Raw genomic sequence first — 26,455 nt, forward strand, 5'->3', positions numbered from 1 at the left:
CCAAATTAGGCCCTCTGACACAGAAGGGATCCGACCCTCCCTTATGTCTCCGCCCTAATCCAGAATTACTGCAAGAAGGCTTCAATGATGGTCAATTTCCCGGCACTGAGGCTATGGATAGGTCCCTTTTAGTAACGTCACAAAAGTTAAATAGTCTCTTAATCCTCATGAATAATAATTACATTTTTCCTCTCTTACGACTGAGCTCCATAAAGTATGAAACATTCTCTGGTGTCTTCACACGTCTGAGTTTGTACCTTAAGAGTTTCCACCAACTGCACCAGAACTGTGTTCCTTGTTGATTCTTTGGCTAGCCAACAATTCTATCATTCTAAGTGGAAGCTTCTGCTTGGCAGCTTCTCTGACATATTTTTTTTTTTTGTGAGTGTGTGTGTGTGTTTGTGTGTATTAAAAAAATAAACGAAAATCAAGTTTTGAATTGTTTTTGGATTGTTAACCATCACCAACGTTGAAAAAAAAAACATCTAGCACAGAACCTTTAAGAGAATAAACTAAAGAATCAATCAGGGTGCTGGAATCCTGGAATCCCTTTTATTTGTAAGAGTGTAGTGGGGTTTGTAGGATAGCTAACAATATGGGCTCTTCAAAAGTGTTCTACTCTGAAGCCTTTCTGAAACATACAGTATGATGGAGGGTTCTACTTTAATGTTCTAAAGCGAGGGGTCTGCTGGTAAAAAACAAGGTTTCTGTATAGATCCTTTAAGAGTTCCTAACAAAGGAACACTGAAGAACCCATGAAACCTTACTTTCTAATAGTGTAATGTGGAAAATAGTACTGGCACTTCAATGGGGTTCTATTTGGAAACCTTCTAGTGCAGGGTTTTACATAGAACCTTTAAAGCCTCACTACAGAACTCTCCAACAGAGCCTTTCAAAACCTGCCTCCAAGTTGAACCGTTTTAGAAAGCTTGAACCTTCATCCAAACAACTACAGAGGAGCCCATTTTCATTACAGCTTTCACATAGCATTATAATATGATCTTTGCTTTGTTGCTTTGCTGGCAATTCTCTAATAAATGGCTCCAAGTAGACCCTCTTTAAAGTAGAACTGTTGACCACCTGAAGAACCACAGAGGAACCTAATGTTAGTGCTGATTTTTATTAGATCTCAAAAGGTGTCTTTCTTTTTTTCTTCTTTGCTTGAAGAAAGAGACAAAAAGAACAAGTTACTTCTGAATATTCTTCCCTTATTGATGACTGGATTTGGGTCTGTGTGGTTCCGTGGCATGTAGTTCTGCAGTCCGAAGACCTGCTCTGTGTTTCAGGTATCATCATGTTGAGTCTTTCAGGACTAGAGCATCTGTTACTCCGGGACCTGCTTACTTCAGAGGACTTAAGAAATAGGATTAACACAGAAAAACCTCTGTAAAGACCCATCTGCCGAGCAGAGACGGTGCGACAGAGGGACCTGGGACTATGTACTTTTGTTAACACGCTACTTTTTTACGCCATGCACGCTGCTATAAATTTTCATGTGTTTACGCTCGTAATGAATTAATATTCGTTGTCAAAACGTTTTGTAAAAGAGGTCGGAATTCAAGGTACAATGATGGACATGCATTGGAAATATACTTGGTGGATGCTGATGGCCTTACTTCTGAACGGACACTTCTACATCGACGCAGGTATGTATGGCGTCATTGTAAAACACGTGCTTTAATCTGTTTTTATGTAATAACACTTATTTAAAACACATTTCGATCGAGTAAAACATGGAAGCTTTCCATATTATGTTGGAAAAAATTAAGTTCTTTGTCTTTCTTTCAACCAAATAAAGCATTACATAATATTACTGAACATTTAATAATGAATAACTTCTTATTTTGAATAATTTGTCATTTAGACTTAATCACTCTTTTTTTAGACTTAATACACGATTATTTTCACATCATGCCTCATGATTTCCTCTGTATGTTGTTGATCCGTCTTTAATAATTAATTGTTTCGACATAACTCAATGTTTTGAATTGTATGTTATGAGTATTTCAGTATTTCGCTGTCTGTGAATCAATTTTGTGACATAAAACTAGGAATTTATTTCAACTTAATAACTCATCATTTATTATTGTTGATATTCTGCTGCCAACTTATTTAGAGTAAAAAAAAACTGTTTATAGATGTATAAATACTTACATTTACATCATTTAGCAGACGCCCTTATCCAGAGCGACTTACATTTTATCTCATTTTTTATACAACTGAGCAATTAAGGGTTAAGGGCCTTGCTCAGGGGCCCAACAGTGGCAGTTCTGGTGGACATAGTAATCGAACTCACAACCTTCCGATATGTAGCCCAACACCTTAACCACTAGGCTACCACATCCCTTACTCGCCCTGCAGAGAAAAGGTAGTTCTCTGAAGGGGAAAGGACGCAGGATGTGAAAGAAGTTAGTTTCTTGTAGTGTTTATTTCAGTTTTTTTTGTGCCAACTTTGAATTTACAAATTTACAATTTCTAATTCTCTCACTCACTCACACTCATTTTCTACCGCTTATCCGAACTACCTCGGGTCACGGGGAGCCTGTGCCTATCTCAGGCGTCATCGGGCATCAAGGCAGGATACACCCTGGACAGAGTGCCAACCCATCACAGGGCACACACACACACACTCTCATTCACTCACGCAATCACACACTACGGACAATTTTCCAGAGATGACAATCAACCTACCATGCATGTCTTTGGACCGGGGGAGGAAACCGGAGTACCCGGAGGAAACCCCCGAGGCACGGGGAGAACATGCAAACTCCACACACACAAGGCGGAGGCGGGAATCGAACCCCCAACCCTGGAGGTGTGAGTCGAACGTGCTAACCACTAAGCCACTGTGCCCCCCCAAATTCTAATTTACCATTTAAAAACAAGAGGGCGCTGTCGTTTATGCCATTTGTATTGAGCTGTCAGTATATGCTGCGCTAGCTGGTTTTGAGGTAAAACACAGCTGTTCTCTGGCTGTAAGGCAATGTTGGCATGTGACATATGTTTACTTCTTACACACCTTATTAACACAAATAACACCTAATTTTGACTCAATTAACACCATCCTCTCTACTGCTCTGTCAACAATATACCTTTATTACACTTTTTTTTTTTTACCTTTTTAACTCTTTATATCATGTTCATCATGTTCTTATATTATATTGTTATTAAACCATTCATTTTTATCTTTAGATGGAATAGTCAGGGTTCGCAGTGATGGTTCTGAGCTGGAAGCCTGGCACTTGGACAACGCTGGAAGTTCTAGTAATCCAGAACAGCAGATAACAGACAGCTTGGTCTTGGCTTCCAGTTCTGGAGAGGTGACAGGAAGCCAATCCAGAAGTAAACGAGGCATCCTGTTTCCGACCGGAGTCAAGCTGTGCTCTCAGGAGACTGTGAAGCAAGCGCTCCAGAACCACCTGGAATACTTTCACCTGAGAGGTAAGATACACACGTTTCTTAATACGTCATACAATTCAGGAAACTACATGTGTGTCATTGTGCTATTGTTGTTAAACTGCAAAACAGCAGCTTGGTTCTAGGTTCTTGCATGGCAGTCACGTTAACAAGCGTTTTGTTGTACTGTATTATTCTTTTACGAAAGGAGTCTCTAGTATAATGTTTGAAATACTGTAGAGGAGCTTTGTGGTTTCTCAGTAAAGACAAGCTTACATTTATAGCATTTAGCAGACACTCTTATCCAGAGTGACTTACATTTTTTTTTTATTTCAGTTTATACACCTGAGCAATTGAGAGTTAAGGGCCTTGCTCAGGGGCCCTGCAGTGGCAACTTAGTGGACCTGGGATTCGAATCAATGACCTTCCGATCAGTAGTCAAACGCCACCTTAACCACTGAGCTACCACATCCCACTGAAGCTGCGTTTGCAAATTTCCTTTTTACACGATTAATTTAATATACTGTAAAGAGAAAAACAGAGGAGCCACTGAGCCACTGTCTATAGCGGTTATAATGTAAGAACTCACGTGTTTTTTGATTCTCCACAACATTAAATTGCACATTATAATAATTACATATTTCTTAAAAAAAAAAAAATCCTGACACTTTTCATTGGTTTAATGTTGTGGAATATCTGTGAAAGATCTAAAGACCTATAATCGGTGGTGGTCCTCATAATTTGCCTCTGTCTATTACAACATTAACGTTTATATATCAGGTTTGAAATATTTCTTTCTCTTGATTTTAAGTTGGAGAATACTGTACAGTGTGACCGTTTTATTAGTTACTAGCGGATTTTGATTGCATTTGACTCTGCAGGATTTGCTTGCATAGAACCCCTCAGGTCACCATATATGGCTTTTGTCACACTAGCTTGTAAATTTGTACAAGAGAACAGAACTAGAAGCGTCTCAATCCCTTTTTTTTCTCTCTTTCACTGCTATTACCACAATGTCATTGCGTACAAAAATCAGTCCTTTCAGACTGCCAGGAAAATGTGTGTTTTCTTTAGCAGAATCCAGTTCAATGGGCAAGAACGTTATCCAGGGTGAAATGTCCTGTGCTAGTACTGTTTCTTTTTCTTTTTCATATATTTCTCTTTTACTTTTGATTTCTAAATAATGAACAGTTTTCAGCTAGTGAAAGGTCATGGAATGACTGACGTGTATGGAAGAACAGATTAACGGATATGTTTCCATTATGCTGGGCTTTGCTTTCATTGTTAGTCTTTCTCCTTCTTGAACAAGAAATATATTATGCAAGTCTGTGTGCTGGTTACACGGCTTAAATAATGACTCAGTTCTGTCCATCAGAGGATGTTTGCGTAAAAGCGTGCTTCAGTACTGGGAAATACAATGTGTCAATGGATACGATGGAATTGCCCAGCTTTTGAAACCACTGAGAACATGATGTAAAATGACTTTCATTTCCTACTCTACTTTTACCTGTGTATTAATCAGTGTGTCAAGAGACTATCTGGGAGGCATTTAAGATCTTCTGGGATAGGCTTCCCAAAAGAGAAGAGTACCAGCTGTGGATTAGCAAGTGCCAGAATGGTAGCGTTAGCGTCTTTGATATCGGCAGGAGCTTCAGTCAGTCACCTGAGCATCTTGCCATCATCTCCAGTGTAAGCAGTTCCCCCATCTTTACCCTGTATTTTTAAAAATATCTCATGAGTAAATGCCACGGTCAAGATTAGTCCAAATGTATGTGACTACTGTATATTTGTTTTTTGTACTCTTTTTAGAGGGTTCAAATGGCTTCGGCGATGAGGTGAGTTATCAACTTTTCACTCACTCTCACTCTCTCACTCATTTTCTACCGCTTATCCGAACTACCTCGGGTCACGGGGAGCCTGTGCCTTTCAGGCATCATCGGGCATCAAGGCAGGATACAACCTGGACAGAGTGCCAACCCATCACAGGGCACACACACACTCTCATTCACTCACACACTACAGACAATTTTCCAGAGATGCCAATCAACCTACCATGCATGTCTTTGGACTGGGGGAGGAAACCAGAGTACCCGGAGGAAACCCCCGAGGCACGGGGAGAACATGCAAACTCCACACACACAAGGCGGAGGCGGGAATCGAACCCCCAACCCTGGAGGTGTGAGGCGAACGTGCTAACCACTAAGCCACCATGCCCCCCATCAACTTTTCAAATCCAAATTATTTATAACATTGCACCTAAATATAGGTGACAAATTAAACCTCAAAACAACTTGAAGTATCCTGGTAAGGTCATGGGCAACCACAAACCACAAGAGAACCTTGAGTGAACATTGTACTGCAGAATTAACATCGCTCTTCAAAAGGATATTCCCTCAGTTTGTGTTTTGATGTCAATTGATGTGGAAAGTGTTCATAAATCAGGTGTTCATTTGGGCTAAAATTTGTTGAACATGAAAAACAGAGCCTATAATATACATAAAACCATTCAGTGAGCCATAATGTCATGTGCATGGAGGTGGCGTAATCCTGGATGAGACTGGCTCTCAGGATGGAAATGTTTCTGGAGAGCTTCAATCTAGGAAACTAGATTACGGGACAAGTGGATCCAAGCTCTTCAAGCAAAATTAAATACATGCCACCATAGAATATAACAGCCAAAGAGAGTGTTTTTTCTCTTAAATGTGTCACTTATAGTCTCTAACATCACAGTCAGTGATCGCCACTAGGCTTCATGTCCTTTTTGTGTTTAGTAAATATCAAACAGCTGAAATTAAACCTATGGCATATGTTATTTTTAGCATAATATTTTTTATCTTTTTTTATTTTCTATATTTTAAGTATTGGATTTTAATCACAATTTTTCATTCACAGCCAACAGACTACAGCTGACCCAACGATAGCAGCCGACATCTCCACCACTGATGGAGGTCTGTTTACTTACCTAACTCCAGAGATTGCTAATACATTTTATGTAACTAATAGTGTGTACTAATCCACAGTGTACCATTTTATCCTAGCCTTAATGGCATTTCCCATGAAATATTATAAATCAGGTAGAATTGACTTTTGGACATTTTAAGTAGCATGTTGTTAGTCATTCTGATCAGATTCTCTAAACCAGTTACAGGCACAAGGCCTCACAGCAGTTCAGTACATTTGCTGCACTCAGAATAGCCACTAATCCCTCTTATATACTCTAGAGGCTTCTGACAAATGGGCAGTACAGTGGTAGTGATAGTAAACACTGGCTGGTCAATAAAACAGCTTTAACAGAAAACTACAGAACTAAACGTGATCAGTGTTCACATGTGCATCTAATTTTTATCTTTTAAAACATACATAAGCTCATTTTCTTTTTCTTTACAGTTGCACGTATAACTTCTCTATTAAAAGAAGTGACTTCAACAGAATTAACAGATACAACAACCAAGACTACACTTACTCCAACAGAAGCTACAGTAACAACAGAAGAGCCTGTGGTTACTCTGACAAAAGTGGTATTAACCACAGAACAGTCTACAGACGATCCAATAAAAGAGTCAGTAACAACTCAACAGTCTATGGTTACTCCAAGTGTTGCTATGGTAACCAGAGTAGAGAATACTTATAGTTCAACAGAAGTCAAGGAATCAACAGAAGAGCCTGCAGTTAGTCTGACAGAAGTGGTAGTAACCACAGAACAGTCTACAGATGATCCAATAAAAGAGTCAGTAACAACTCAACAGTCTATGGTTACTCCAAGTGTTGCTATGGTAACCAGAGTAGAGAATACTTATAGTTCAACAGAAGTCAAGGAACCAACAGAAGAGCCTGCAGTTAGTCTGACAGAAGTGGTAGTAACCACAGAACAGTCTACAGATGATCCAATAAAAGAGTCAGTAACAACTCAACAGTCTATGGTTACTCCAAGTGTTGCTATGGTAACCAGAGTAGAGAAATTTTATAGTTCATCAGAAGTCAAGGAACCAACAGAAGAGCCTGCAGTTAGTCTGACAGAAGTGGTAGTAACCACAGAACAGTCTACAGACGATCCAATAAAAGAGTCAGTAACAACTCAACAGTCTATGGTTACTCCAAGTTTTGCTATGGTAACCAGAGTAGAGAATACTTATAGTTCAACAGAAGTCAAGGAACCAACAGAAGAGCCTGCAGTTAGTCTGACAGAAGTGGTAGTAACCACAGAACAGTCTACAGATGATCCAGTAAAAGAGTCAGTAATAACTCAACAGTCTATGGTTACTCCAAGTGTTGCTATGGTAACCAGAGTAGAGAATACTTATAGTTCAACAGAAGTCAAGGAGCCAACAGAAGAGCCTGCAGTTAGTCTGACAGAAGTGGTAGTAACCACAGAACAGTCTACAGATGATCCAATAAAAGAGTCAGTAACAACTCAACAGTCTATGGTTACTCCCAGTGTTGCTATGGTAACCGGAGTAGAGTCTTCAGCTCCAACAGAAGCAATAGCATCCACAGAACAGTCTGTGGATATTGCAACAAAAGTGATAGAAACTGCAGAACCATCTTTAAATACTCCAACAGAAACAATAATATTACCACTGAATATAGAACCACTGTCATTGGAAACTCCAAAAGAAGAGTTATTGACCACAGAAAAGTCTGTGTATATTCCAACAGAAACAATAGAACAATTTATGGATACTTTAAAAGAAGCAATTGTTACCACCCAACCATCTACAATTGCTCCAAACATAGCTATGGTAAACATAGGAGAATCTCCAAATACTCCAACAATAACATTACTAACCAAAGAACAGTCCATGGATACTGAATTGGAAGCAATAGAACACTCTACACATACTCTAAAAGAAGCGATAATAACCATGCAACAGTCTGTGGTTACTCCAAATGTACCTATGATAATCACGAAAGAGTCTCCAACAGAAGTGATAGTAACCACAAAATCTATGGATCTTGTGATGGAAGCAATGGCACCTTCAGAACAGTCTACAGTCACTCCAACAGAAACTATAACAACTACAGAAAGGTTTACTGATGCTCTAACTCAAGCGGTAGTTTCCACACAAAAGTCTATGATTACTTCAAACATAACTATAATAACCTTAGGGGAGTCTGGAAATACTCCAACACAAGCAATGGTAAAGACAGACCAGTCTACCAAGATTGCGACAGAAGTGATAGCAACATCCAAGCAGTCTAAAGTAACTCCAAACAAAACTATAGTTTCAACAGCCTCCACTATTGCCTCAGAGTTAGAGGTCACTGGGGATTCGCAGGGGGTAAATCCTGATTCTCTGACAGAAGTCACCAGTCAGGTAACTGAGCAGATAAGCCCTGGGACTGAATTGGAAAGTAACCATAATGCCCCTGAAATGCCCTTGAGAACTACTGTAGTTGCCTTTGAGAGTGATGGGGATGCTGCTACTGTTGACATTTATGTCAATTCTGGTTTAGGGGAAACCAAAGTAGAAACAGAGGAGGAATTAGCTGAAGAACATGTGCAGGTAGATAATGGTCGTGGAGCAGCACTACAATCCTCACCCAGCCCTACTCTAGGGACCACACTTGAACCTAGGGAAGATAAGCAACCAGAAAACACCCAACCAGATAACTCTATAGACACATCTCTAGATGAACCACCACTTTCTGGTATGGACGACATCCATAAAGGTGATGAATCCACCTCTGAATCTGTTCTTGTAGAGGAGGTAACTGGGACTGCAGATATTACCACTGATAAGGATTCATCAGAGAAGATAAAAGATGATATACATGTAACTATTGTGGAGATTAGTAATGATGTTGATGACGTCAGATTGGACATGACTGGTGAGGTCACGGTACACAGTGTTTTTGAAGAGAATTGGACCTCTGCAGGGGCTAAAGTGTTACTTGAAGCACCTACAAATGAGCTGTCCTTACAAGATAATACACCTGTAGCTGAAAATGTACATGCTTCTGCTAGTGCAGACCCTGCATTTAATTATACAGTAAATGATAATCCTAAAGATATAAGTAAAGATGATGCAAGGGATAATCTTGCCATTTTATTTGATGGAACACCTGTGGATATAACAGAAGATGCAACTGAATCCGTAACTTCATTTGAAAATACAATTGAAGCACAATCAGAAACGACTGTAGAGACCGCAGTCTACGAAGTGCCACCCAAACTTATGGGTGATATTACAACTGTTGAAAATGACCAACCTGAGTCTGCTGGTAAAATAGAGCCATCTGAGGTTATACCTGCGACTAATGGTGAAGACGCAACACTTACTTTCACGCTTCACCCCAGTGTAATCATTGTGGATGCTGAAGATTTCACACCCAAGGTTACACCTACAACTGAACATCACCCATCTGGACACCATAGCATGGAAACTGACAAAGAAAAAGCCAAAGAAAATTTATCTGACTCTACAGTTGAATGGAATAAGCCTAAGGTTCTTGAGGTCACAACCTCAACTTTACTTGAAATGACAACGTCAGAAGAAACTAAAATGTCCGTAGATACAGAGAACACATTAGCCGTAACTGAAACTGCACCTCATACTCTGGGTCCTGATGGTACAACTTCAGAGGTACCTGAAAATATAGACAGATCAACAGGGACACTAAAGAAGGAAGACACAGCTCCACCATCAGTCGAGAAATCTACAGTGGGCCTAAATAACCTGACAACCAACATGCAGCAAAGCAATATCTCATCCACAGCACAAGCATCCACACAAATCTCCAACAAAATAATAGATGAAGGGAACATGGTACGTAGCCACTTTTCCAGAAACGATCTAGCAAATTTATTCCAGAAATCTTAACAAATTATTCTGCTTTTTATCGTCCAGATTGGCAATGAAATTGATGATATTTTGCCACGCCCCGTGAGGCCAATAATGGATCAAGTGGTGGAGCTAAACATTAAACTCAGAGGAGAGACGTATGACGATGCTCTCCGAGATCCATCAAGCCTTTACTACCAGCATCTGTCTGAACAGTTTATTGAAAAGGTGCGTCACAGGCTTCCTGTAGGGTAAATTATATCAACACATGGAAATGTTGAATGTAGGTAAACAGGCCTGTATTATATCAAAATGACTTGCAAACCAAATAGAATTTTCAGATACAGGGTCTGCGAACAGTGTTTTCTTGTTTCATAAGCCATATGCTTGACCTATAGCCAAAAAAACAGCACAGTGATACTTTGGAAATCCGAAGCTAAACCTCCGACCTCTTCTCAATTTCTCAAACTGCAATTTTTTCTCATTGCTATATTATATTTTATGGGCACATTGCCTGAAACTAACACTATGTGTTTCTATGCTGACTTTTAGAATTTATTTAAAGTGATTCCTTTGGAAATTTGTCAGGTCCTGCTAGGAAAGACCACGTTTATTCCCAGATGCATTCTCATTTAATGGGATTTCATCATATAGTTAGTCTTGTCTTCTGGAAAATCCCTAATATCCCATTTCTATCGTTCTAAAGATTGAAGATGCATATAAAAAACTTCCAGGCTTCCAGAGGGTTTTTATCCGTGAATTCAGGTAAGGGTTGTCTAATATAAAGCAATTACTCTGTCTACATGGCTCCAAAAATGACTGGAAGGGTATCATTTGAGATGATTTTAAAAACTTTGTTCCCTTTCTTTTCTTCTTGACAATAAATCCAGGCCACAAAAAGACATCCAAGGGTGAGTAGTTTCTATTTTCCATTTGAACTTGTACTCTGACCTCACAGCTGTATATCTCTATTTTTAATATGGGCATTTATGGCTCATGGTTCACATGTGATGAACACAAAACAGATTTTCTGATGCTAATCGTCAGACTGCTGAGTCATCACATTATATATAATACCTGTACAAAATTACCCAAGAGACGGATAAATCTATAACCTGGCAGCAAAGTGTTTCCTTCTGCTGCCATATCACACAAGCAGCTGCAGGAATCGAGGACTTTTGACTCCTCCCAAACAGCAAATGGGAATTTCATATGCGTGCATTTGGCACTGCAGGATGTTGGAACTTGCAGCATTTTTCTTTTACCTTCTATATTATTTTACGGTCTCCATCTCTGATCTCTAGCCTCACAGGGTCTATAGGTTAGGCTATGCTTTTACAAGCTAGCGTTTGTTTTTGTAGCAAAGCCCAAATGCAGCATGTCAAATTAGTTCAAAGTTTCTCTCAAATGGATTGAGGTTCTAATTTCTCTCTAATTATTTTTTCCAAAACAGGAAAAAAAACTCTTTGCCCACCAACACAGCATTTATGAGCAGCTCAATTTAATTCATTGTCATCAATTGTTGGATTTTTTTTTAGTTGTTGTAAAAACTGCATGTTGTGAGCTCCTTAAGACCGTTATAGCACCTAAGCACATTCACACAGGAGGCATAAAAGCATACTGGCTTTGCGTCGTTGCCTGCGGGGGCAAACATATAAGACCTAAAGGAGATTATAGATGTCAGGGGAGAGAAAATAGATGTAGCCATAAACCCACCAGGGTTGCACACAATTAGAGAAAATGAGATGCAAAAATGAAGATAAAAAGAAAAAAATGATCTATAGCATTGATTATCCTGCAAACAAAATTCATTCATTCATTCATTCATTCTCTACCGCTTATCTGAACTACCTCGGGTCACGGGTTAGCTCAGGCGTCATCGGGCATCAAGGCAGGATACACCCTGGACAGAGTGCCAACCCATCACAGGGCACACACACACTCTCATTCACTCACACAATCACACACTACGGACAATTTTCCAGAGATGCCAATCAACCTACCATGCATGTCTTTGGACCAGGGGAGGAAACCGGAGTACCCGGAGGAAACCCCCGAGGCACGGGGAGAACATGCAAACTCCACACACACAAGGCGGAGGCGGGAATCGAACCCCCAACCCTGGAGGTGTGAGGCGAACGTGCTAAGCCATAATGCCCCCGCAAACAAAATTGGATTTGTAAAAAATTCTGTTTTAATTAAAACAAACAAACAAAAAAAATGAACAAAAATGTACTTAAACCAGGCAGCTAAGAATTTTAATATCTAAGAATTCTTTAACCAATGATTAAACATTAGTTTAACACAATAGCACTTACAAAGACAAAACAGAACAAAAAACATTGGAAATATATTATATTTAATTATTGAGCAACTGGAACTATTGAAGGAACATTGAGTCAAAACATTTTTCAGAACATTCAGATTCTTGGAAAGCTGTATATAATCTTCTGCAAGCCTAAAATTGTTAGCTAGAACTACAGGATTTTTGCCCTTGATTCTGCAGAGGCCTTGCAGTGGTGGTACATTACGCCATTATCCTGGAAGGAGACGTAGCAGGCATTAACAACGAGACCATGACTGACATCACATTCAGGTCCAACCAGGTGGAGAAATCCTACACAGAACTGGAGGAACTGCCCACCGTGGTCTACACTGTCACCGACTTACGCCATTACATCACTCAGGCACTGCACAAAGAGAGCCTTGGGAACAACGGAAACACTAGTTTGGATGTGGACCCTGACTCGCTGCAGCTGGAAAATGGTATGAAGTGCTCTAAAAAGTGTTCCAGTACACATGTCTCTGGCTGGGAGCCAAGGAATTAAGGTTCTGATGATAACTGAGGGCGCTCCATTTTGTTTCAAACCAGACCCAGAAATATAAACCAGGCCATTTTCGACTCCTAATCCTTTTTATGATTGTCTCATGGCAATCGACATGTAACCGAATACGTTCATATGTGTTGTACTATTAGATTTTGTTTTTTAAAGAAGCTTACCAGAAAGGGTGGACTAGAGATTTAGACTAATTATGAACTTGAGTGATGTAGATTTGTACCTCTTAGGGGTGTAACTGAATATGGATGCATTTGAATTCATTTAAAACCAAACAAAACATCTGGTCTTCTGACCACGCCCACCTCCGAATATGTTTAATTCTGAACACAAATTAAGATCTGACTCTTTGGAACACTAAACAGAAACAGACAGTGACACTTTGTTACACCACTGTGCAGTACACTGTGCAGATGTTTATCTTGGATGGTTCGGCCATGTAATAATTAACCTGTATAGTTTAACAAGTTGAAAGATGCTTTATCAGTTACCAGCCTTCTTGCATAACAGATTTTCTAATCTCCAGCTGGAGAATCCAACAGTCTCAGGTCTCAAAATGATGCCACGGTGGTTATAAATTATGCTCTGCTTTCCCAGGATATAATCCGATCTTATTTGTCTCTGTTTTTACTTTCTCAGTGGAGACATTGCAGCTTTCCAAACCGACCAGCAGACCACTCGTCTCCAATAACATGATGGTGAGTTCGTGGTCATTGGTAAGACCACCTAAATATTAGAAAACCATGCCTCTATCTGTGTGTGTGTCTGTGTGTCCCTTTCTAGGTGCTCTGGTCTGCTGGCCACATTTTCAGAAGCAAATAATACCTTATTTTTTTGGGGCAGCTTGGAAACTGTATGCCAAAAAAAAAATTATACCCTGTAAAGGCAGTCATTAGCATATCCATATATTTTCCATATACCAGATTGTGAAAATTGTTTGTGTGTTTTTTTACTCTCATTATGATCCTGAGTACAGTTTAAAAAAAAGTGAGACACATCTGAAAAGCAAACAGACAAGATGTCAGATTTTATATGCTCTGTTTTTCCTCTCTGATTAGTGGCATATTTTTTTATGACACGTAGATCTTGCTTTCTTACATACCAGCCTGATTATTTAGTTTTGTTGTGATTTTTTCCTTTGGGCATGTTATTAATTGTTTGCTATGATACAGGAGGGAGAATCTTGAATCAAGGAATCAAGGAATGCTGGCTCGCAGGCAGTAAAGATATTTTTCTTGTGTTTTAATAGCTGCTTTGTGTCACCCATGGCTCACTTGGTGCACTGACACTACATTTATTGCCTTGTTGTTCTTGCAGCTCATAAATAAAGTCAATTATCCTGCGGTTGCCAGAAGAACTACAGATGGGTGACAAATTAAAGGGGTCAAAATGCACTGTGGCAATGTTGCACTGTATGGGATGTTTTAATATTTATTCTTACTATCATGCTTTGGATTCACTTGCTTGCCTCTGCAAGTCAATCACACCGATCAACTTCATCCTACACAAGGTTTTTATTCGTCAAGGATGACCTCAACCCCCCACCCCAGTGGTTTGATCTAAATCATTTGCTCTGGCCTTCATATTCAGCAGCTCAATTGAACGCCTTGGGAGGTTTTTTTCATTTTAAAAACATGTTAGATAGACAGCACTCTTCATCATCATCATTATAATCATCATCATGATCAGAACACCAGTTGAGGGGAAAAGCGTTCAGAATAATGTTGTTCAGCACTCCAGCACTGGTCCACAGAGGTTTAGAATGAATTCCAATGACAACACTGAAGCTGTTTTGGCGGCTCATGGTGGCCTGACACCTTTCTAACACACTTGACAGTATGTTGAGTAATGGAAGAAGAAAAGCATTACTGTATGATTTAACTTATGTCCTGTTTGGCATCTGTGGTCGAGAGGAATTGCTGTTGATATAGTTAATGGCGATTCAGGTTTCATGTTGGCTGTGGATTTGAAATCCTTTATGGTTAAATGTCTGTTTTCCACAGTTACTCCAGGAAAGATATCTTTCCACCGCAGCTCACTAAGGAGATTAAGGAAAATTTCTTCCACTTAGGTCTTAAGAGCACTGTTTTTCCTCTGTGTGTGCTGGGATTTGTGACCTGTGAATATGTGTAAAAATGTATTCAGAAACTTCAGTGAAGTATTTGACACACTTTGTGTTGATCGTATGTTGGCAAGTGCCCGTGTTAGTCAAAAGATTGTGAGCAGAAAGATGGGCCATGCCAAAAATATATTAATTGTGTCACTTAGACATTTTTGCCAGTTACTTCTAACAATCTTTTTGTAATTTTGCATAAACCAGTCTAAACGAATAACTTTAGTTTACATATTTACATAAACATGCTTTTGTAATAAATTTTAAGCCTCATTTTTGCCTCTTCACTTTAGGACAACGTGCTTGCTGCAGAAAAACCACCCGATATTCCTGGACTGGATCTCACCAGTAACGATGTCTTCATCAAAAACGAGGATTTCCTGTTTGACAGCTTGCATCCTTATCACCTCTGGATGGGCACTGAGGTGGCAAGTGAAAATGACATTATTTTTGAAGACAATCCATCTACACCACTTACGGAGATCCCAGTTCATAGGACAATGGACATAGATAGGATATCCAAAACTGATGATACCAGCAAAGATCCCACAATCATCACAGAAAGTATGCATTTATCTATTCTCTTTTCCCATTATATATTTTGAGTTGATATTTGTTAGGTTGGTTAGGCGATTAAGTTCATTTAGATTATAGAACGGGGGCATAGAAGCCTTTAATATCGCCACATATACATTACAGCACAGTGGAATTCTTTTCTTCACATACCCCAACTGAGGAGGTTGGAGTCAGAGTGCAGGGGCAGCTATGATACAGTGCCCCTGGAGCAGGGAGGGTTGAGGGCCTTGCTCAAGGGCCCAGCAGTGGCAGCTTCCCTGTGCCGGGCCTTGACCCCCGATCCTCCGATCAACAACCCAGAGCCTTAACCAACTGAGCCACCACTGCCCCAAAAAAAGATTGAATCAAGATTATTTAAATAATCTTCTCATAGTTCATGCCTACAAGGCCAGCAGAATTTTCTTGAGTAGAATGCAAGGTTTTTCAGTAGTGTCTAGACCACCACCATAACACTTGTCTTTGAATCGAAAAATCATATCAAAGAAGGCATATCCTCATTGTCAGCTTGTAAAATACTACTTGATCCAGCACTTACCAGACTGCCCTGGGTTGTCACTGTTACTTGATTCTTGCTGTCCATGTTTATTCATGTTCTTAAACATTGTTTTCCTACATTTTAGATGATATTGAAGAAGAGGGCTTTCTAGAAACCACAACCCCTGCTAAACCTATTCCTGTTACTGTGATTGAGGAGGTTCATCCTACACCATTTGAGGCAAAGAGTACTGTAACAGAAATGCCTCTTGTGAAACCTCCAGGACTAAAAGATTCAGCAGAAGATAAGAACACAGATATAGGATCTGGGTTCTCCAGCAGTGACCAAATCCCTGACACATGGCCATGGGTAACAGATCGGCCTTCAGTAAGCTCAGAGAAGGTTGTTTCAAAAGCTGAAGAAGATCAGGAAGACTATGAAAAGAAAACATTAGAAGGAGTATCAGATATTCCTGTTCAGCAAACAACATCTGAAGTGCTATTACAAGACAATGTTCTTACTCGGACTCAAAACATTCACACTCTCCCTCAAGACACAACCACAGAAGAGGCCCCAATGTTCTTACCTATGACTACCCTGATGGTGGAGCTTTCAATGCAGACCAAAGAAATAACTGAGATTTCTGATCACTACCCAGGTGAACTCTCCATTTTTGTAGCTACGGTAACTGAAATACCTGGGCATGTGCATCCGACTACCAGTAGTCCTACAAAAAAAGGATCAACAGTCCAGAGCTCAGAAATGAATCCTAAAAATCAAAACTTTAGTCCCACTTCACCAAAAGCCATGGACGTAACAGAAGCATCAGAAACACTACAACAGGCAACAGAACCCCATTCTGTTTTTGGCATGAAGACTGATACTCTTGAAGAAGCTCACACTGTCCTTTCAACAGTGGGACAACCTATAATTAAAGCTATAACACGTTTGCCAGAGATTTTTGAGTTTGAAATATCAAATGATGGAGTGGAGATTCTTGAGGACATTACAGTTAAAGTAACTCAAGCAACAGGTTTGGAATTTTTAGATGAAGATCTTACTAAAGATGAAATCATTGTGGTGACAGCAGAACCTGCAACAATGGTCAGAGAAGCAACAAATTTAGACGTGTCAACTGAACAATCAACCAAGAAGGAGTCTCCATTCACCGGAATATTTGACTATACCATGGTTAAGGACACATCTTTACTACAGTCAACTGTGAAGCCTTTACCAAGTCATACATCTGACCCAATTATTCCTGAAGAGCTTACGTCACAGGCTCCAAGTTACCCAACTGTTGACACTGACACTCAAAACGATGTTGTCGGACCAACAGAAACAAGCACAAATAATGTCAAACTCTCCACAGCATCTAAGTATTCCATAGATTCTGTTACTCCCAACGGCACTGATATCTCTGAGAGAGACCACGCATCTACAACCGTACTCCCAATCTTTCAAACGACCTTCCACCCTTCAGACAAGATTGTCGATACCGTAGTCTCCAGAGATGATCATCTACCAAAGAATGATCTTATATCAACCCCTAGTCTTTCTGATCTCATTTTCTTCCACGCAAACAAAGAGAACCATAGCAGCACAGCACATAAGTCTCTCATTCCAGGCAATCCCAGCATAACTGACCTTGATATGTCCTTTGACATTATCCAGTATGACGACAATGGCAGCGGATTCAATCACGGTAATGACGTGGCTAGCGTTGCTATGCCAGCGAGTCCTGGTCGGGCACTAATGGTATTTTTCAGTCTTCGAGTCACCAACATGAAATTTTCACAGGATCTGTTCAACAAGAGCTCCTCTGAATACAAAAATCTTGAACGACAATTTTTGGACTTGGTAAGATATCACCAAGGGTCTCTTAATTAAATGGTCTCTTTTTTGTTTCTTTTTCACTATACCAAATAGTCCAAAAACAACAATATGTACAAAATATCAGTGCTAAAATGTGCATATACTTCAAGATGATTGTTAGAGGCAGCATTTTTTTCTTTTGGCAAGCACAAGAGAATTTTTGCTTAACTTGGTGCAAATTTTGGAGAAAATATATAATTTTTTACTGTAATGTTTGTTCCACCAGCTGGTCCCATATCTCCAGTCCAATCTTAGCAACTTCCAGCACCTGGAGATCCTAAATTTTAGGAATGGAAGCATTGTAGTGAACAGCAGGATGAAGTTTGGGAAGCCGGTTCCCCATGAAGTGACATCTGCGGTCTACCTTATTCTAGAGAATTTCTGCAACACAGCGTACCAGACGATGAACCTCGCTATAGACAAGTACTCTCTGGATGTTGAATCAGGTGAGTAGCAACAGAAAACCTTTAAAAAGTAAAGTATTTTCACAAGTTTGACAAGGATAAAATCATCTTTAGGCAATGACTGTTGTGATTTGTCTTCACAACTGACTGGGATGTGATCCCACTGGGTCTAAATGATCATCTGTTAAAGAAAACATCACATTTGTCCCAATATCCACCCACATGTAAGTGTACCAGGTGTATTCTGGAAAATCTTGGAAAAATTGCTCAACATAAATCATGGCAAGGCTGAGTTGTTTTTACACTTTGTGGCAGTCACAATGTAATTGGTAGCAGATGCAATTGTTATCAGATTGAACCTCAATATTAAAACACGAGCATTTATGTTTAGTATATTTAATAGATGTCTAACTTGGTATTGTAAATGAGATGGTTGAGGGAAATAGGCGGAGCGTCTATGATGCAAACCAGTCTGATATACTCCTGCCTTACTACACTCAGCTAAAAACAGCCATGTTACCAAGAGCATCGTAGTTTGGTTGTAGAAAAGCAAGTCATATTGTTGTTGTTTCCTTTGCAGTTTAGGCTGTTAGTATTTTGTCTTAAGTCCTTGACCGACTGTGTACTTGCGCTGCTGAATCCTTGTAGACGGCTCGGTTTCTGTTGCTACTCTGAAGCTTTTCTTGTTTTTTTTAATGGTTGCTTCCCCAGACGGATTGATAAGACTGTTTATTTAATCTGGACTCCGTTGACCTCTTACCGCGATTTATTTTGTTGTTTGAGTGCCAAGTAGTTGAAAAAAAAAAACACTGTATAACAACGAACATATAAAACAGATGTGAGCAATTAGATTTGAGTCAATTGCCCAGATATCTGATAGGTTAAAAAAGCCTGACCTGATTCGTTTATACAATATCTGATCTGTGATTGTTTTGGAATTGTTTAGCAACGTGAATGCTGCTTCATACTCCATCCTCTCGGCTTAGAAATGTGGCACTGATTGACGTCTGAGTGTTTGTGTGTGTTTTTGCTGAGCTAGGACCATGTATAATCTGTCTGAGCCTATGGGATTAACACACACTTCACCTGAATGACCAAACAGTGAGTCAATTACCTTTAGCGCATTAACGACTCCTCGTACTGGGCACTTTGCTTGTAGTGCTTAAAGCTTAGTCTCAGTTTATATTGATAAGCATCAATCAGTTTGGATATACATTTTATTTACAATGAATTTTGATCCTATAAAGGGTGTATTCCCACCTTACGGCCAGTGTTCTGGGATTAGACTCCGGTAAAGAGTTTATTGAACACAAATGTATGGATATTAAAAGTGTACTTGATTCCTTTGAACCTAATTTATATTTTGCCAAAAAAGTGTGCTTGCTATTTTTGGAGATTTCGTCAACATGCTTGAATCAGATTGGACAGAAGGGGATGAAGGTTTATGAAGGTTTTATATATATATTTATATAACATGACAAGCTCCAATCTCGTGGTGAAATGACAATGAAAAACATTTATCCCATTTGTTTTAAATATAAAAGCTGATGATTGTGTACAGGTGACAGGGCAGACCCATGTAAGTTCCAGGCGTGTAACGAGTTCTCTAAGTGTACCGTGAACCAGTGGAGAGGTGAGGCGGAGTGTGTATGCAACCCCGGGTACTTCAGTGTGGACGGTCTGCCGTGTCGGAGCATCTGCGACATAAAAGAAGATTTCTGCCTCAATGACGGCAAGTGTGACATCATACCTGGCAAAGGAGCCATATGCAGGTGAGAGGGAGCTGTTTCACCTTTGACCTGTGCATCCAAATGAGTTTGGTCACAAATAATCCATTGGTGAGAAAGAAAATAATGGTCAAAATGATCATTTTTAAGTAAGGAAGTTTCATAGTGTACACACTTAAAAGCAAACCATTTGTAAATATTAAAATTAGGACTTGAAATTGAATCTGAAAAACAAATCCTTGCACAAGTAAACTTTTTAAACATTGCAAAATATAAAAATGTGTGCAGGTGTCGTGTTGGGGAGAACTGGTGGTATCGTGGTGAACACTGTGAGGAATACGTCTCCGAGCCTCTTGTGGTCGGCATCGCCATCAGCTCTGTCGCTGGCTTCCTGCTTGTTGCCGCCGGAGTCATCTTTTTCCTGACCAGAATGCTGCGAGATCAATACGACAAAGACGACTCGGAGGATCCGCTGCGGTAAATAACTCAACATGCTGAGTAGAACTGCAGTGTGAGGAAATCTTTAATAATCGAACAATAAGGGGGGCAAAAAAAAAACGGAAACCAACTGATGTTCAGTATGAACATTTTAGTTATCCTAATAGTCGACTGCAGGCCGTACTGTGTGTTCTTGTTTATGCGACCAATAAAATGTGAATTTGATTTGACCTACAACATGCCCGCTATTTGTGTGCTGAATTTATGATCTCATTACACACACCGATTAGTGAGTGTTAATTTGGATAAGGCAGGAGTGTAAACATTCACAAGTTGGCTGTAAAGAAGCACTAAGAAATGTTTAGAATTCACATTTCTTCCTTGCTCTATTAGAGCCAAAGTGCCCGGAGCGAGCCTGGCTGATACGCTGTACCCAATTAATAAATGCAGTTGTTGATTAGAACACAGAGCAACGCAGTCGTTTGAAATAGCTGAGATTTTTCTTTTAACTTTGAGAGAAATTAGAGTAACGTTTCTCAGAGGACACGTGAAGCTCGTTAGTACGGCAGGTTTCTCAGACTTAAAAAGAGTTAAAAAGTGTTTTTCATTCACTCACTCATTTTCTACCGCTTATCCGAACTACCTCGGGTCACTGGGAGCCTGTGCCTATCTCAGGCGTCATCGGGCATCAAGGCAGGATACACCCTGGACGGAGTGCCAACCCATCGCAGGGCACACACACACACTCTCATTCACTCACACACTACGGACAATTTTCCAGAGATGCCAATCAACCTACCATGCATGTCTTTGGACCGGGGGAGGAAACCGGAGTACCCGGAGGAAACCCCCGAGGCACGGGGAGAACATGCAAACTCCACACACACAAGGCGGAGGCGGGAATCGAACCCCCAACCCTGGAGGTGTGAGGCGAACGTGCTAACCACTAAGCCACCATGACCCCCTGTTTTTCATTCATAAATAATTAAATATGTATTTCACTATTGCTCATTTGCAGAATGAAAAACTTGTTTTATTCGTTTTATTACCTGGTTGATAAAAAAGTTTTCAAAAATTGTTCTTTTTCTCAGCTTTAAAGACGTTGTTCCGTCTTTGGAAAGAGGGAACAGGTTCAACCCCGCGTATGAGAGTGATGTAATCTCACGCAGTGGCAGATATCGACAGACGTACTTCAACACCGGAGACGAGATGGGGAACGTCTACGAGAACGTTCAGCTCGTGCAGGTGGTGTGTGGTGATGTGTAAAGCTAGCGTTTATGGTTAAAAGCCATGACGCAGTTGGACTCAATAATCGATAAAAATTAAAACGTAGCTTAAAACATCTGAGCACTGGAAAAAGGAAGACACATTTGTAATCTCTTTCTCAGCCTTGTGTGTAGTAGTAGACACCATGCCTGCTCTTATACTTCACCTTTTGCTTGTGAAAATCTATGATTTTTTGCTTTAAAACAAAATCTTGGCCTCTGCAAAGTATTAGTTTAAACAATTAAAAAAGTAACTGCTCTTTCTCAAACATGGGGCAGCGAGGGCAGGTACTTATTTCCAGGGTTTTCAGTACAGCGTAACAGATATTGCGTCATCAGGTAGGCGTGGCCTATTTGATGATCTAACCCTAACCATAGTTTTTGCTTGTTTATTCATACGCTTATCCGAACTACCTCGGGTCACTGGGAGCCTGTGCCTATCTCAGGCGTCATCGGGCATCAAGGCAGGATACACCCTGGACGGAGTGCCAACCCATCGCAGGGCACACACATTCACTCACGCAATTACACACTAGGGACAATTTTCCAGAGATGCCAATCAACCTACCATGCATGTCTTTGGACCGGGGGAGGAAACCGGAGTACCTTGAGGAAACCCCAAGGCACGGGGAGAACATACAAACTCCACACACACAAGGTGGAGGCGGGAATCAAACCCCGACCCTGGAGGTGTGAGGCAAACGTGCTAACCACTAAGCCACCGTGCCCCCCCCCGGTTGTTTATTTGTTTTCTAAAATAAATCAACCTGTATGACTGTTTTGTCCTTAGTAGTATGCTGTTTTTTTTTGAAAGAAGGCGTTTTTCCAAGACCTCCGGAAACACGCCCACTTTACGTTGTGGTAACGAAACCCCTGGAATTTAGTGCCTGCCGGACAGGCGAGATTCCTTCCCCAACGGGCCTCAATTACTCTTTGTTGCAGTTCCTATTTTGAACACTAGGTGCAATAATAACTAGCAGGCTGTGCTATCCAGTCCCTTCCAGAGGTTCATGAATTAACACACAATCAAGCAAATGCCATGATATTCAGAGGAGCTTGAAATTGTTCATAATGACCGCCATTTTATGCAGATTTGGGTCATATGACCTCATCACGACACACATTCGGTCTTTTCTATTCAGGTGTGTGGAACATAGAGAGCACAGATCCCAGAGAAAGTCATTACAGATGTGTCTTCACTGCTAGGAGTTTAAAAGAAGTTTCATCATCATCTGGAAACTTCTGTGAATGAATGGAACATTGACTTGTCAATTTTTTCCTATTGTTTTTCACTCAATGTTGAATGATTAATATTTGTTCACCTGCCTGACCTACCTGCCACCACAGACTCGCTGCCATAGAACAGTAACTCAAGGATAAAAACATGCTTGAGGTTAAATAATAGCCTCACCTTTTCCCCCTTTCCCTTTCGCCCACTTTCTCTTCCTGCAGGAAATCCCAGATCGTGTTCAGATCCTCGAGCTCAATGCCAAAGACCACCAGTTTGCTGATTTTGCACAGCAGCTTCAAGTTTGAGATTTCCCAGGATTACCGGCGTTTTCTTTTTTCGACACATATTTATTTCCAGAAACATTTTTCTTCATTTCCTCCGCAGACACCAGACGAGCCGAACTGCAGACTGTAATCACACCTTGTCTGACATCCTGACTTTACATTTTGCGTCGAAATTCATTTTGTCTCCGGCGCTGCTGAAACCTGGATTCTGATTGGTCAAAAGGTGTTGATTCTTTCTCTATAACAGCAGCTCTGACGATAGGGCAGGTTTATAATCAATTCGCCTGTTCGAACGTTTTATCGTTTCCATAGTAACGGCTCAGGGATGTTCACAGGGATTTGTATGGCGAATGATAAACTTGTGTACCTCATGTGGTTCTATAAAATAATTTAAATCACTGTTTATTTGGTTGTTTGCTCGTTTAATTATGTATTTATTTATTTATTTCTGTAGAAAGGTTACTATGTACAATTTTTTGGGGTTTTTTTTGTGCCTTTCTTTTTTTGCTGTTATTATTATTGTAGTATGAGATGCTGAATGAATATGTTTAGACAAATTTAGACAAGTTTAGGAAAAAAAAAACAATTATGGATCTGGATTTTTCATACTTTAGATGAAAGTCTGTATTTGTGAAGTGGCATAACAAGTTGGGTAGCTATATAACATTATACTGTAATGGATCAAGCGAATTTAGATTTTGTTGTTGACTTCTAGGAGAGGAGTTTACTGTATTGTGTGATTTTGAACAGATCTACTGTATAAGTACAAACACAGTGCAAGTCAAAGGTTTGGAAGCAAAACACTTCTTGGAAACTTGAACTCACTTGTGTATGAAATAAAAGGAAATCTATCAGTCTAAAGTTTTTTTCTTCTTCATATAATACATGAAAAGTTCATGACTGCAAACCAAAGGAATATTTCTGAGGGAAAAACACTTTAAACCACATGTCAGTAAAATTGTGTTGGGCTGGTCGTTGGCAAATTGTGAAATATTTTCAAAACTATAAAAAAAATGGCTGCTCGCTTCCACACTTCTGGCCTGTGATGTGTTTTCTGTCCTTACGAACGAAAAACATTTTTCTGTCAAGTATCAGGCTTTATTTATTCCTTGTTTAAGCGTAGAGTGCAGTGTAATGTGGTAACATGCAGGTTTTATGATCTAATAAAGCCAGGTTTAATTGCATCTGTATTTTTGCCATCATTTTTGTACTGGTTGGTTCTGTTGTTTACTGGTTTTAAGCTGCTTTAGAAAGCACGATTCCTCTCGGGTCAAATATGTTCCATGCTGGTTTGGGGTGGTCCCGTCATGCTCGAGTGCCTGGTATACAAACACACACTTATTTCTGTTATGTGAACGAACAGTAGCTTGTTCTCTGGATCGCATGCACCTTTTTTTGTGCTCTCGGGATATTTTGCAAGCGAGTGCAACAGCACTGACAACTGTCTTCAAGGGGATGTGAGTCTGGTTCAGTAGAAACAGTAGATTCATGCAGCCTTTTATTGTTGTGTCAGGAGATTACACAAACTGATCACGCGTTGTCTCTAAAACTTTACAATTACAAACAAAGCCCCCCCCCGTGTAGCTCAGCTTCACATAGACTGACAAAATACAAACAAAATTGCTTTGTTTACCATCTGCCTCATTTTTTCCACCACCTCAGCTAGATACTGTATCACACAGCTTTGACTAGCGAACGTATTAGTTTGCTTGTCTACGCAACCCGTATTCAGGGCCAGGATTAACCTTTACTTCATTTATACACATCCCAATTATTAAAGAAAATATATAATTTTTTTTAGGCATTAGGCTGCCCACATACACACACACACACACACGCATACACACTCTAACGTGTCTAGGAACATAATTCTGACCACAAGGAAGCAAATGACAAAAGCAGATTAGGAATGACTAATTCTCTTCCTCAGGCAGTAGAAAACGATATTTTATCTGGAAAATATCTATATTTTTTCAATTCCATTCACTCTACAGTAGTTCTAGCACATGGCTTTGTCCCTTTCCAGCTGCTGGCAGGACAGGACAGTCATTCCCTTAGGCTCCTGGGCCGAACTTACATAATATAGATAGTGGTTAGAACCTGGAGGAAACCCACACGTACAGTAACCGGAGCTCAGTGTCAAACTCCGGATCCTGGAGCTGTGAGGCGGCTGTGCTGCAATTGGAGCAATTGAAAGGACATTGCCATTGTTCAGGTTATCCAGATGTCAGCTGAATCCTCATCTTTGGCTTCGAACCTCCCTGATTTATTTAACTAGTGCTGAGGAGATGCTGGAGACATTGCTCTAGATCAAGAGTTTCTGACTAAAATTTGTAAATGTCCAGATGCTTACAAACAACTAACATGACTAAATAGTGATGACACTTACCTGTAGTTTTTTTTGTGAGGTTATGAAGCTGTCCAAGACCTGTGCGATTCTGTGTTCCTCTTAATTATGTAGAAGGTTCTGTAAGTAACTGTGCAATGCTTGATCTAGATTATTCTGAAACTGTCAGTTCCTCAAAAATGAAACTGTAATTCTTGTTCAGTCTAGTTTTAGGTACCGTCTGGGCCCTTTAAAAAAAGTTCCAAAATTTTGCAACAACTGTTTAGTTCTTTTTCAGGATGGTTCCAGATGGTTCCAGAACCTTGAAGGAAACATTCGTGACGTGACAGGATCACTGCTCTATTCATCCACACGTGCCTCTGAAGAAGAGACACGAGTCTGCTTATGAGCTAAACAACTCCATCACACCCTACAGCACCTGGTGTGGTCCAAGTGTGTGTGTGTGTGTGTGTGTGTATAAACCATAAAGAATGCTTTATATCTTGTTTTGGAGAAATGTACATCTGCAGTAAGTTTAAACTTTCTTTGTGTGTTTGTGTAGAAGCGTGTGATGTGGTCGATATCTTGTTTCTCTCTACATCTCTTCATCTACTAATCAGGCTTCACTAGTAGTTTACTCCATCATGAGAGAGAGAGACACAAGAAGCCATGTGCAGATGGACTTCCTCAGTTCCCTCCAGCTAAATTTGTAAAAAATTGAAAGTA

The 26,455-nt window shown here is 40.1% G+C and overlaps 1 protein-coding gene across 1 annotated transcript; it reads left to right on the forward strand.

Annotated features, from left to right (window-relative positions):
- Nucleotides 1–1,359: 1,359 nt before the first annotated feature.
- On the forward strand, nucleotides 1,360–24,537 carry impg2b (interphotoreceptor matrix proteoglycan 2b). The gene is made up of 18 exons (XM_060858814.1): nucleotides 1,360–1,646; nucleotides 3,193–3,441; nucleotides 4,919–5,085; nucleotides 5,206–5,231; nucleotides 6,289–6,344; nucleotides 6,784–10,163; nucleotides 10,245–10,406; nucleotides 10,885–10,943; nucleotides 11,069–11,089; nucleotides 12,685–12,944; nucleotides 13,655–13,713; nucleotides 15,422–15,692; nucleotides 16,325–18,039; nucleotides 18,281–18,500; nucleotides 20,020–20,230; nucleotides 20,474–20,662; nucleotides 21,715–21,868; nucleotides 23,341–24,537. The coding sequence occupies exons 1-18, from the start codon at nucleotides 1,568–1,570 to the stop codon at nucleotides 23,422–23,424; spliced, it is 7,362 nt and encodes a 2,453-aa protein (XP_060714797.1). The 5' UTR covers nucleotides 1,360–1,567; the 3' UTR covers nucleotides 23,425–24,537.
- Nucleotides 24,538–26,455: the final 1,918 nt, after the last annotated feature.

Source organism: Tachysurus vachellii, chromosome 23 (assembly GCF_030014155.1).
Source record: "Tachysurus vachellii isolate PV-2020 chromosome 23, HZAU_Pvac_v1, whole genome shotgun sequence".
Taxonomy (NCBI): Eukaryota; Metazoa; Chordata; class Actinopteri; order Siluriformes; family Bagridae; genus Tachysurus; species Tachysurus vachellii.